Source organism: Magallana gigas, chromosome 2 (genome assembly GCF_963853765.1).
Source record: "Magallana gigas chromosome 2, xbMagGiga1.1, whole genome shotgun sequence".
NCBI classification, from domain to species: domain Eukaryota; kingdom Metazoa; phylum Mollusca; class Bivalvia; order Ostreida; family Ostreidae; genus Magallana; species Magallana gigas.
In genome coordinates this window covers 42905288-42917940 of record NC_088854.1, presented here as the reverse complement: position 1 = coordinate 42917940, position 12653 = coordinate 42905288, and the positions used below count along the sequence as shown (strand labels likewise).

General features: G+C 34.1%; 1 protein-coding gene across 1 annotated transcript; it reads right to left on the bottom strand.

The window, feature by feature from the left end:
* On the bottom strand, positions 1–8983 carry LOC105325691 (NEDD8 ultimate buster 1). The gene is made up of 16 exons (XM_011425362.4): positions 8582–8983; positions 7698–7868; positions 7387–7554; positions 7128–7257; positions 6559–6632; positions 6281–6387; positions 5942–6051; positions 5583–5659; positions 5379–5486; positions 5034–5085; positions 4564–4664; positions 4274–4362; positions 4021–4126; positions 2326–2409; positions 1888–2032; positions 1–1237 (listed from the first exon to the last, which is right to left on the bottom strand). The coding sequence occupies exons 1-16, from the start codon at positions 8717–8719 to the stop codon at positions 1050–1052; spliced, it is 1848 nt and encodes a 615-aa protein (XP_011423664.3). The 5' UTR covers positions 8720–8983; the 3' UTR covers positions 1–1049.
* Between the last annotated feature and the right edge of the window lie 3670 nt (positions 8984–12653).

Below are 12653 nucleotides of genomic sequence, written 5' to 3'. Positions count from 1 at the left end.
GAAATTAACGTTATTTTCACATATGCTACTCACATTTTCAAAGTATTTCAAATTCTTGAAACATTCTCTCTTATCAATAGAAGAAAAAAAAATTTTGCATAGAAAACATCACTGATTTTCATACGTAAATAAGTATCTAGCGATTTTTCATATTCTGATAAAACTGTTAAAAAGTATATAAGAATATCCCGGTACTACACCAAGGCACATATTTTCCCTCTGTAATACACTGAGTTGAGTGCAGTGATATTGAGGACAGATTTGAGCGTGGTTGATACAGAAGCTGCCTCTTGTTCTTCTCTCCATTGTAGACAAGTTTTGGTAGACAATTCTTGTCTATACATTTTGGTAGACAAGACTTATCAATATATTTTTGTAGAAAAGACTTGTCTAAAGACTTTTGTAGACATGACCTGTTAATGTCAATGCATTCTGTAAGATAAGACTTGTTTGTATGGAAGAGACTTGTTTGCATAGTGTAAATTATAAGATTATTGTTTACATATTAAATATACGTAAATAAGGCTTATCTGCATGGTGCCTAAAGACAAGATCTTTCTTCATTGCATAAGTGGAAGAAACTTTTCAGTATGGTGTAGGTTGATGTCTGACTTTTCTGGAAAGTGTAGGTTTGTGAGACTTGTCCACATTAAGTAAAAAACTAAAATTTGTTTACATGGTATGAATAGCCAAGACTTGTCTACAGGATGTAAAAAGCCAAGACTAGTCTACATGGTATAAATAGCCAAGACTTGTCTACATGATGTAAAAAGCCAAGACTTGTCTACATGGTATAAATAGCCAAGACTTGTCTACATAGTGTAAATAGCCAAGACTTGTCTACATGGTGTATATAGCCAAGACTTGTCTACATGGAGAAAATGGCCAAGACTTGTCTACATGGTGTAAATAGCCAAGACTTGTCTACATGGTGTAAATAGCCAAGACTTGTCTACATGGTGCAAATAGCCAAGACCTGTCTTCAATGATGTATTTAGATAGATTTGTCAACATGATGTACATATCCAGGACTTGTCTAGCCTGTGTTACTAGGTGTTGGTAGAGAGGACACTGTTGACTTTAGCCAGGTACTCCTCCAGATACTGTGCCTCCTCCTGTAGAGTGAGGTCGAGGTAGTCCTCCTCATCCTCAGGGAGGTCAGACACCAGCTCCTTTATCGCCTTATTCTCTTCCTCAGAAGACTGGTGGCTGGGCCCCGCCTCACTGGGAGAACTGTCTGGAATCAAAACAACACCAGATTACTACAGTATGGTGTGGTGTGTGCTTATATTGAATATGTTTTTGTTAATATATACCCATGTACATGTATTTTTAGGTAATCAACTTTATGAATTATTTCTTTTGGGTATTACAGTCAAGTGAATCTAATACCCTCATCATAAACAGACATGTATTAAAACAACAAATTTAATTAAAGTGTTAAAAAGTATAAATCACTGTGTATGAATGTATTATCACACAGTCTTATTCACATCCTGCAGCTGACTGTTGGGGGTTGTAGGAAGTTTATTCCACCTGTTTACTTTTCTATCATATCTACACACCAATCTCAATATCTTATAAAGTATACAACCAATATTCAATGATGTAGCAGCTTAAGCCAACAGAGCTATTTAAAAGAAACCACAACCTTTTGTTATGACGTAAATAATCTTATTCATTCATCAAAACAAGTTGTACTGTAATTGATGCTGATATCAAGTGAAATATGCACCAACTATGTAGGCACACAAATGTTGTGCTCTATAAGCCATTGACTGGACAACTGACAATGGAGTAAACAGGCCTATGTCATACTGCTGTTTGAAATAAACTAACCCAAAGTCAATGGTCTTGTTAAAATGGCTCTATCAGTATGTTTCTCACCTGAACTACTGGCTGAGCTCTCCTCTGGCGTTGGTGGGAGAATACCTCCCTTCTGTATCAGTTCTTCTATTGCCTTCTGTACATCTCCCTTGACTAATTGTAAAGCTCTGCTTGCCATGATGGTATCAAAACCCATAGCCACCACCTCAATAGAGTAAAAGAATCAAAATACATGGATGCTTCAATAGTCATTGTGAGGTTTGTTTACAAGAGGAAATGAAAAAGCCATCGTGAAATGCATCTCTAAACATATTTGTACATATAAATGAAGATATTTATTGAGAACTTATTCTGCATCCTCTAATTGTTTTTTTTTTAATTTCAAAACCTCCACTGGGAGTACCAGTACATGTCTCATTGAAAAAATAACTTGCAGACTGTGAACAGAATTGGATGTATGTGTTGTACACTAATTCAAAATTATTTTTTGCAATCTACCTGTGCAATCATGTCATCTGTGATAACAACTGACTTCTTTTCAGGGTCTGGAAGATTTAAGAGCTCTGGGTGTAACTGTAAGACCTGGAAATAACAAGGTTAATGATACAGTGGTATCTACATATTTTTAATCTCTTCGTATAAATGGACTTCTTTAAACCTTCGTTATCCACAAGCTATTTTTCTCCCATTTTTCTGTTAGTAAGATTATATAAATCAAATTTTACACACTTAATAAGACACCTGTGTTTAATGAACCAGTTGCTATACATCTCTATATTTTCATATACAAGTTTACATCTCTATTCACCTTTGTGAGCCAGTTTAAATCTCATCACTGCAATGAACTTATTTACATCCCTCAAACTTTGTACAGTTCCCCCTTAATCTTATAAATTTATGTGTATCTCTTCACCCCATTGAACAAGTTAGTATTTCTAAACCTCTATTATGTAACAGTTTATATCTCTTCACTAACATAAACTACCGTAGTTCACTTCCTTGGATTAGTTAACATCCCTTCATCTCCATGGATTTGTTTACATCCCATTACTTACATGGATTTAATACTGATAGTTTAGATCTGTCAAGGCATATAGACTTGTTTTCATCCCTCTAGTTACAAAAAACCAGTAGTTTATAACCCTTCTATTCCTTGAACAAGTCTTTAACTTTTCATCCATTGATCAGTTTATTTCTCTTCACCTCCATGAACCATTTTACACATATGATATTGACCTCCATCGATTAGTTTGCATCCTTTAACTTCCATTGACACTTTCCATTCTCTCACCAGAGGGTCGTGCTACACAAGCTTCAACACCCGATGTACAAGATTCTTGTACAAACTTAAACGATGGGCAAAATGTAAATAAAATCTATTTAATTATTCCTTTTGTCTATGAATATGATTATGAATAATTAAATTTCAAATCTTTAACGCAATAATTTTCTTTTATTTCAACGTTACTGGGAGAACTACCGGTATTTTGCGGAGGTAAACATTAAAATATGATCACATGATCTAGTTTGACAGATGTTTGAGGAATCAGTTTCTGAACGCTACCAATTTATCGATGATTTTACATAAATCAGCAGTACTGTCATCTCCTGTGATGTTTTTAAAAGTATCCTCAAAGTCATCGCCCGTTGATGACTTCCCTTCAAGCTGATTGTACAGAAGAAGCGAATCAACAATGCCATGTGATCGCCATGCTTGTTTTGATCATGTGACAGACTATTTTTCAAGCGTTGACAGAGGTGTAAGTGAAGCTTGTGTAGCATGACCTCTGGTGAGAGAATGTGACACTTCCATGGACTACCGGTAGTTTGCCTCCCTTCACCTCTTTTGACTAGTTTACAACACTTTGCCCCCATAAAATTGTTTATGTCTTTATAGCCTCATTTTATTTATTTCATGATAACAATTCTAATTAAGGTAACTTTCTAGTTGTATGACTCGACAGTTTTTAGTCCATTTTTTATCCCAGTTTTTTGCTGTGCAAATGCATACACTGTATACACAAATCACTCTCAATCCATTACTTTCGAATTCCAAATAATTATGTTCACATGTTGTTGTTGACTTCAGAAAAATGTACTTTTTATTGCAATGAAGTTAATATTTTTGTTCCTAAAAATGATAAATCTTTTTTTTAACAGCACAAATGTACCAATTCTGACTTCTAGTTTTACCTCTAATGCCTGGTTTAAATCATTGTTAGTCTGTTTTAGGGCGGCTGCTGCAGCACCCCTGCCATAGCCCATGCTGATCAGATTCTCATAAAGAGACATATCCACCCTGCAATGTAAGGCCCAAAATTCAAATCCACACAAAGCCAGGAAAACTATCAATCTATGCATTCAAAAGTGTTAAGTTAGGGGTTTTTTTCCCAATTCCGGTTTAAAATTCACAGTGATAACAAATGGGTATAACTTAATTACATACTTTGCTCCTGATGCTGTTTTGCCCAAATCTCTCTGAATTTTCTTCTGTCTCCTTTCTTTTTTAACCTTCTTCTCAATTTCTTCTTTTTCCTAAAACAAATAATACACATGTAAATGCTTCAAAGAATATGGTGTGCATATAAGTTAGTAGATGTATATAGAGTTACTCATTTACTGATTCACAGATTAGTATAAAAATGAAGAAGAAAAAATTAGAATGGGTATGTTTTAAATAACAACTCTTGTACCTGTACAAATTTTCTGTATGGATTAAATCTGTAAGGTTCTTACTTTTCTCTTTTCAATGATGTGTTGTATTGCTTTAGTCATGTCCCCATTGGTTGCTCTTAACCCCAGGCGACCTTCTCTCTCACTAAAACCCATCACCATCACTACACAGAGAATAAACCACATCATCAAATGTAAAGACAAAAAAACATCATCACACACAAAGAAAAACTATTCCTAATCATTAGAATTCATTGTGGCTCAATTTTCATGGTATTCTTGGGTAGCCCTCCCGCATGAATTTAAATTCCTGTCAAAAACAAATTTTTAAAAAGTTAATTTTCTTACTGAAACTGAAAAATAACACTTTCACAAAATTACATACCCAAGAAAAAGCAAAACACCTGCAATCCACGAAAATTGACCCCCACAAAGTCAAATGATTCCACAGGATTGTATGAAAGGATATTTATAGGATAGGTTTTTCTCCAAAAATTCAATTCAATTAAAACCATATCAAAAATGCCAAATACTTTGTGACAGTTGGTTTTCATCGATCTGTAACCTCTTCAGTTCTTCTTCAGCCTAAAAATCAACACAAAAGAAACATGTCATATACAACCACTTCCTTTGAATGGATTTTTATAATTAAGCGAATTGCATGGAACATGCCAGTAAATGTAATTTCAATTAGTCATACAATTTTTTCACTACACAAAATATTTACATCCGTAATTAATTCCCTAAACTATAGCAGAAAAAAGTCTGGAAAATGAAATGGGTATTGAAAAACTGCAATAAAGACTATAGCCCCCCCCCCCCCATACACACACACAAATTGAGGACAAATAAAACAACAAAACAATTAATACATGTACCTTTCTAAGGAGTACATTGGCTTCTGTTATTCTGTGATGATGGTAAGCCACAATGCCTTGTAGTAGATGTAATTTCATGTACAATGCTAACTGTGTTCCTGATTCTCCCTGCAATTACCAGTAAAGGCATCAGTGAAATCAAGAATTTAGCAAAACATTTCAAAACACATTTCAGGGGGAAAAGCTTTATGGAAAAATACAAACTTTGACTGCTGCCAATCTCTCTAAATTCACTCCATAACTTCTTACAAAACAGTCTTCACTAGACCTCAATCGTTGATCTGTCAAGAGTTATTGGACTTTTCTCACAATTCAATCAAAAGCAGATTTTAAGATGCATTTTGCATAAGGGAAATTATTGACTTTGTACATATTCACATGTATCAATATTTTTTTAAACAATAGGCCCATGGGCCACATTACTCACCTTAGCAACAACAGAAATAAAATCAGCTTCATAGAGTTATAAACAAAATATCGGGACAAGTTTTCAGCTCAGGAGAGCTCAAAAGAATTAAAAAATTCAGACATGGTTGACTACATCATATTACATATAGACAGACCTGCATCTGGAAGTTCCTCGATATTTTGTAAACAGAGGTAGCACCAGACAATGTCTAAGCAGAGAACTGCATAGTTATCTACTGCACTCAAAATATTGGCTCCACATTTCCTGCAATAAAAGTATAAAAAATAAAATTAAAACAGTAAATACCGGTAATGCCATCTGAAAAACTGGTAGCATTTTACCCAACATTTTAAAGATAGTACATGTATACCATAATAACAATTATATAATACCATTATATATAATGCTGTATCTTTTGATTTTGGAAAATATTAATGTTGGATCAACATAAACTGAATTCAGAAAATTGCATTATTTTGGGATCTCTCATTACCTGAACTCCTTATCTGCCTCCAACAAAAGAAGTAAGGCTTTTGTGATCTCCTTTTTCTTTATGGCCACCCTCCCTTTCTCATGCAAAGTCATTGCAAGTGTAAGAGCCTAATTAAAATCATAATTAAAGCAAAATCACTTTTATTTTATAAGTGGGTCATTAACATGAAATTTTGCAAATAATACTATCACTTGATTATAACATGTATAATCAATTACTGATTAATATGCATGAGAAACACCCAAAAATAAGAAAGCAATCAAATGAAATAAATCAACCTTTCTTTCCTCTGGTGGCAACTTCAAAGGTCTCCCCGACTGGTCTGCTATCTGAATGTCCACATCATAGTCATCTATAAAGTATAAAACAGTAACAGTTACTAAACCTTACATGAAATGTAATATGGAATATTTCTTCTCCTATTTAAGCTGTCCAAATTATGCTTATGTCCCTTATTGATACATCGAGTAAAACTTATTTTATACAGTTAAACATAGTTATAGGGAACAAGTTTATAATGAATTGATGCTTACCGCAAAGCAATTTTTATTCCTCCATGACTTTATTATATGTTTTTGTAATGCACATATTTGTGAATTTGATGGATGTAACAAATTACCCTAATATTTAAAGAAGCAAAATTGCCTGTCCCAAGCACTTCATTATAAGTGTGTTTTACTGTATGCATAAAAGGTAATGTTCAAATAATTGGGATTGAAACAATTTATATGTACATAATTATCCATGTTTTATATCCTTATCAAAAACACTTCCCTCTATCTGTTCCTTATCTGTGAGTTTAACTAAAATTCCACAACCTTGTTTTTCCTTTCTAATTGGAGCTGACCTTTTTCTACTTTGGTGGACAGGAGCTCAGCAGCTTGCCTGGTGTTCATCATCTGGATCACTTCCTCTTCTTTCTGGGCAGCCTCCGCCTCAGAGACAGACAGACAGAGGCACATCAGCTGTGAACCATGCTGTCAATAGGATAAATAAAACAGATATATCATCAGCAGGACATTACATCCAAACCAACTGAGAGAATAAGTTATAAACTTAACAGCACAAACTACGGTACTTAGAGATACCACAGTTTTTATTCATACCTTGACATTTTGTTCCTGCAGTGACTTTGTCATACTGACCACTTGTCCACGGCATATCATCTTCAGATGATGAGCTGGAAGGCCCACTTTCTCGGCCAACACTTGTCTTAAATCACAACCTGTACTGGTCAGGGATATTTCCACTGTCTCCATCTGTGAAATCCTCTCCTGAAAAATATATAGCATTTTTTATAAAAGAGAAATTGACCAGAAGTGACAAAGAGTAGAGAATTCATACTTTTTTTCTCATTACTGATCATATCATCCCTTGGAATTGCACTTAAATACAAAAACATTTTTTTTAAAAACACCTTATTTTCTCGTAGTCCTGTTGCTTTTATTTTCAACACTGCTTTTCCTGTCTTTTGGAACTGATCCCTCTCTGCCAATTTCTGCAAGGCGTGCTGTCGCAAATGTTCAAGAATTTCTCTGATGTCTGCGGCAGGAATGTTTAAATCACTGGAGTATTTTACACACAGTTCCTAATCAAGTATAAATAAAAGAATCTGAAATTATACTCATATTCATTATTCATCTAAATACAAAATCTGTCATTATGATTATTTTGTGCCCAGATATCGAGACTACATTTGAGATACATTGAAGATTTACAATATATTTCAGTTAACATGTGCATGTTTAATACATGTCACATGTGTCCGTGTATTATATATATATATATATATATATATATATATATATATATATATATATATATATATATATATATATATATATATACTTGGCAATATGTCAATATTAAAACATCATTTAGAGTGCAACAGCAATATATTCTAATGTTAAACAAATTAGAACCACTTTTACAAGGCCTTGGACTTTCAGTGCTGCACCAGAGACATAAATCACATAATATTTAATGTTATTTATGTATCTGGTAGGACGCCACTTTCTATTTCTTGAGTCAAAACAAGTTAAAAATGACGCTGGTTTCAATCGAAATATACACCGATTGCATAGTCTTAGCTCAAAAACCAGACAAATCTTGTTGATTTCAAAGAGCAATATGACTGAGTGGCCACCATGCAATGAAATGGACAGGCCTACGTCACATTGCTGTTTTGACACCAACTACCCAAAGTCCAAGCTCTTGTTAAAATGGTTGTAAAATATATTTTGATGGTCATGGAACAGTTGTTATTTAATGTTGGTGTAGTTTCTTTAGCAGTCAACTTGCCTCTGGGATATTTCCCGGGCCCTGTTTCCCATCAGCTGAGTCTGTGTACGGTGGCAGCCATAGTTTTATCTGATCGGCGTTCAGTCTCTGTCTCACTTTCTGCGTCTGAAGTTCAATTGTATAGTTTGGCTCGTCCATGATTTTTTGCTATTTCACTGATTATCAACGTAACGTTACGTATCACAAAGTTGTTGCAGAAGACAACTGAAGTTATTAATATTTTTTCGCTAAAATTCCCCGCACACTATCGACATCCTCAGGAATGAAATGAAACAATATCTTTTTTCTCCAATTGTTTTTACAAAATATAATTTCTCAGTTACAGAAATAGCTATTACCACAAACATCAAAATGTGCAATGTCAGAACTTCGAATGATATTTTCACTTTTTCACTTTCTGTTTGTTATTTACTATTCCCCGCAGTTTCGTATTTCAGGTGCTTTGATCATCGCCCCAAAGTAAATTCGCCTTGAACACGAGCGCCATAAACTCCTATTTCTGGCGCCCCAAATCCAATTGACGTGTATTACTTAAAGGGACTTGGACACGATTTTAGATCAAAAATTATATTTTTATTTTTTATGTATAAAATGGTTTATTGGTGCATTTTAAATAATTGACCAAAATATTAAATGTAAAAGTCAAGTTACAAGCGAGATACAGAGGTAAGAATTGATTGTTATGTAAACAAAGCTCGAGTCTTATAGTTGTTTACAAAAAAGTAATGTAGAGAATTACCATTTCTTAGACAAAATGGCAGGTAAATAACAATTTAAACTAATTAAATATCTTCTTAAATAATATTTTCAACGAAAGAAAGTTACATTTCCAATACAACGAATATGTAAAAAATGACAATATTCGAGTTTTGTTTACAAACAAAGAATTATAAACTCTGTATCTTGCTTATGAATTGATATATGAGTTTCAAATTTTGACATGGCATTATAAACTTCTATATTTATCAGTATACACATTGAAAATGGAAAAATAAAATTTGAAAATTTTAAGTCAAATCGTGTCCAAGTCCCTTTAAGGAGGCCGATTTTGGGTTTTTTGCGGAAAAACTACAATAGCATAACTCTTTATTTTTTAACCATATGTAATTTAAACCAACTCAAGTTTATTTGCGAAGGTTCATGAAAATCGACCGTCTGGTTCTTTTTAGGGACCATCTCAAGTTAGAGGTACATTTACTATAGGAATATATAGGAAACTGTCATTTTCCGCACATCAAAGCAGTTTTAAAAAAATACTACAATTATAGCTTTTTTCTCAAATTGTTATATATGATTAGTAATATCATTTCCTACCTTATATGTAAAAAACACAAAATTCTACCGTCTGGTTTTTAGTGGGGGACATCTCAAAATATTAAAATGCACCAAATTTTGCTATATATTTGGATCATCACGAATGATGATTGGTATAATGGATTCATTCCAAAAATGAGGAAAATGTCCTCGAGGATAGCATCATTCTGTATATAAAATTTCAACAGCGTACAATTTTTACTTTTTCTTTTATGTTATTTCTTATAACGTACTCCTACAAAGCTTCATTTTATCATAACGTCATAAAAGCGCAATGGCAATGCTCCCCTACCGCACAACGTAAAAATCGTGTTAAAAATAAAAAATTTCCTTTAACAATCTAAATATTTTTTTCTGTATTTTGTTTATTATGTTCAATTTTATAAATGATATCGAAAAAAATTCATAAAAAGTATAAATCAACTGTATTATATTAGAATGCGCAAAAACATGCGCAATGCAAACTAAAGTCGGCCTCCTTAAATCACATCCCAAAATAATTTAACACAAACATGTCTGTAAAGAAGGAGGGTGGGTGGAGGTGGTAAATAGGATACTGTGTATTATTTAAAGTAATATGAGGTGCAATTTTCATGTTGATTTTTTTAATACGAAAATGTTATTTTCTACTATACAAAAAATGTCATGATTTTTAAATTTCTGTTAGCCATATTTTTGTGGGAAAAGCCTTTAAGAAGCTCTAATTTGATCAAAATTGAATTATTGTCGTCCTGTACAAAAATTGATCTGCTATACATTCCCAAGAAGAGAAATCTTTCTTCTGACAAAAATTAATGATTTTTTCAAATCTTATTTATCATAAAAGTTCAAATTACATGCAGACTTATCATACTAGAAGGTTTTAGCAGAAAAATAAAATTCTAAAAAATATACAGCTCATATTGCTTTAAATATGTTTACTTCACATTTTATCTATAAACCTAAGTAAGACAGACGCCATCAGTCAAGCCAACTCCTCGACTCCTATCCAGAAATCCAGACAGGAACGTCTCGGAGAAGTGAGTCAACAGGTTATATCATTGTTCGCCTGCATATTGCTTCAGCCGTCTATATATTGCTTCCAGCTCTGTACTGCTTTTCATCAGGAAATACGCGATAATTTCTCAATCTCTGTATTCAAGTTCCAAATGATCTTTCCGATGATTCCCTGGATTATTGACCACAACTCTCCAGACTGCGCTTGGTATCCTCTAAAACCGAAAACACATGAACTATCTTTTTGTTGCAGAATGATTTTCGTTCGCCATACCACTTTACTTTGTTTTCCATTTCCTATAAAAAAAAAACAAGTATGTAAATTGGTTTTTTTATCTGATAGACATCTTAAAATCCGCATCCCATTGGACAATGATATTTTTGCTTCCACAGGACCACAATAAATATGTCAAGATGGATGCTAAATAGTCTGAATGATGTTTGGATATAACAACCATCGCCGAGGTTCCATCTGAAAATCCCATGTTGAATCAAGGGGAGTAGTATAACTTTAACTTCAATTTCACAATTATTTCCTTATTTTCAATTCAAATTTTTACATAGTCCCATAAAAGTGGGATCTTAATTCAATTTTTTGTCTGTAAAATTTAAGAAAAATCTTTGCTGCGCAAGAAAGGGGGGGGGGGGCACGCCCTCCCCCCCCCCCCCCCCCTCGATGCTACGTGCTTGTCGTCTTTATTCCAAATGAATGACGTATTTCCTCTTGGACCATCCCGCTTTTTTTGGTGTCGTTGCTCTTCACCCAACTTTCTCTGTAGTTACTCCGTAACCCTTGCTTCCCCTCGCTACTGTGATCTCTATGTCTGCCTGTTCCCGCCTAGTTTTTGCTTGTTGGACTGCAATACTGGCTGACCACTCCCTTCTTGTTTTTATCTCTATTCATGTTTTTAAATCTTCTCATCTTCTGAATGTCTTTAGAGCGAAAACCGTCTGGTTTTTGCAACTTCTTATTCTTTTACCAGAAGGTATTGGTAGCTAGAGTTTGGATGAAACACTGTACAGGCCAACAATTGTAAAGCATTTGTGGGGCACTTAGCCAACTTCAAAGACATTTGTTCACTAACAGTTCTAGTGCTTCCACTGTCGTTCTGGATACATTATACACATAGAGGGTTGGTAGCCATGGTAGTCAAGAAAGTAGCCCATGTTGATTTTCCCAGCAATACAGTTTTTAGACCAGCTACCATTTTCCTTCCAATTGTTATGCTTCCTTGGTCTTTCAAGCTGCATTCCCTACACATTTAACGTGTTTGTCTACTATGGAAGGCATTTCCTTGCTTCTGTTCATCAAAGTGAGTTTCTTTGTCAATTTGCACTTAAAATCATGCTTACTTAATGGTTATATAAAGGTACCCAGTACTCAACATGTATACATATTAATCTAAGCGTTAAATTCGGTGTTTTAATTATGTTGAGATTTTTATAAATATTCAAGTGCAATTATCAATCTTCAGTTCGAAATTCGACGGCCAGTCTCGGCCACGTCCATTTAACCAAAAGAGATCCAAAACCAAAGTCTATGCTTCAGAAGACAAACAGTACTTCCCCCTTTTCCATTTAGGTTCATTCCTCACCAGAAGAGTATTCAAAGGAAAGTAGCTCAGTTTCAAGGTTAAGATTGTTATACAGATCGATAATGAGTAAAATCCTTGCCCAGAGCACATTTTCTCTTATATCAGTCACATCTGGCTCGTTCTTCTATCATTGTGTCAGACAGCCGAAGATCAAAATCAAAACAACC

Coding starts and splice junctions, on each gene's coding strand:
- LOC105325691 (XM_011425362.4), bottom strand. CDS start 8,719: ATGGACGAGCCAAACTATACAATTGAACTTCAGACGCAGAAAGTGAGA. Junction 6,052..6,280: donor GAGGCAGATAAGGAGTTCAG/GTAATGAGAGAT, acceptor CTTTTATTGCAG/GAAATGTGGAGCCAATATTT. Junction 2,410..4,020: donor ATTTAAACCAGGCATTAGAG/GTAAAACTAGAA, acceptor TGTTATTTCCAG/GTCTTACAGTTACACCCAGA.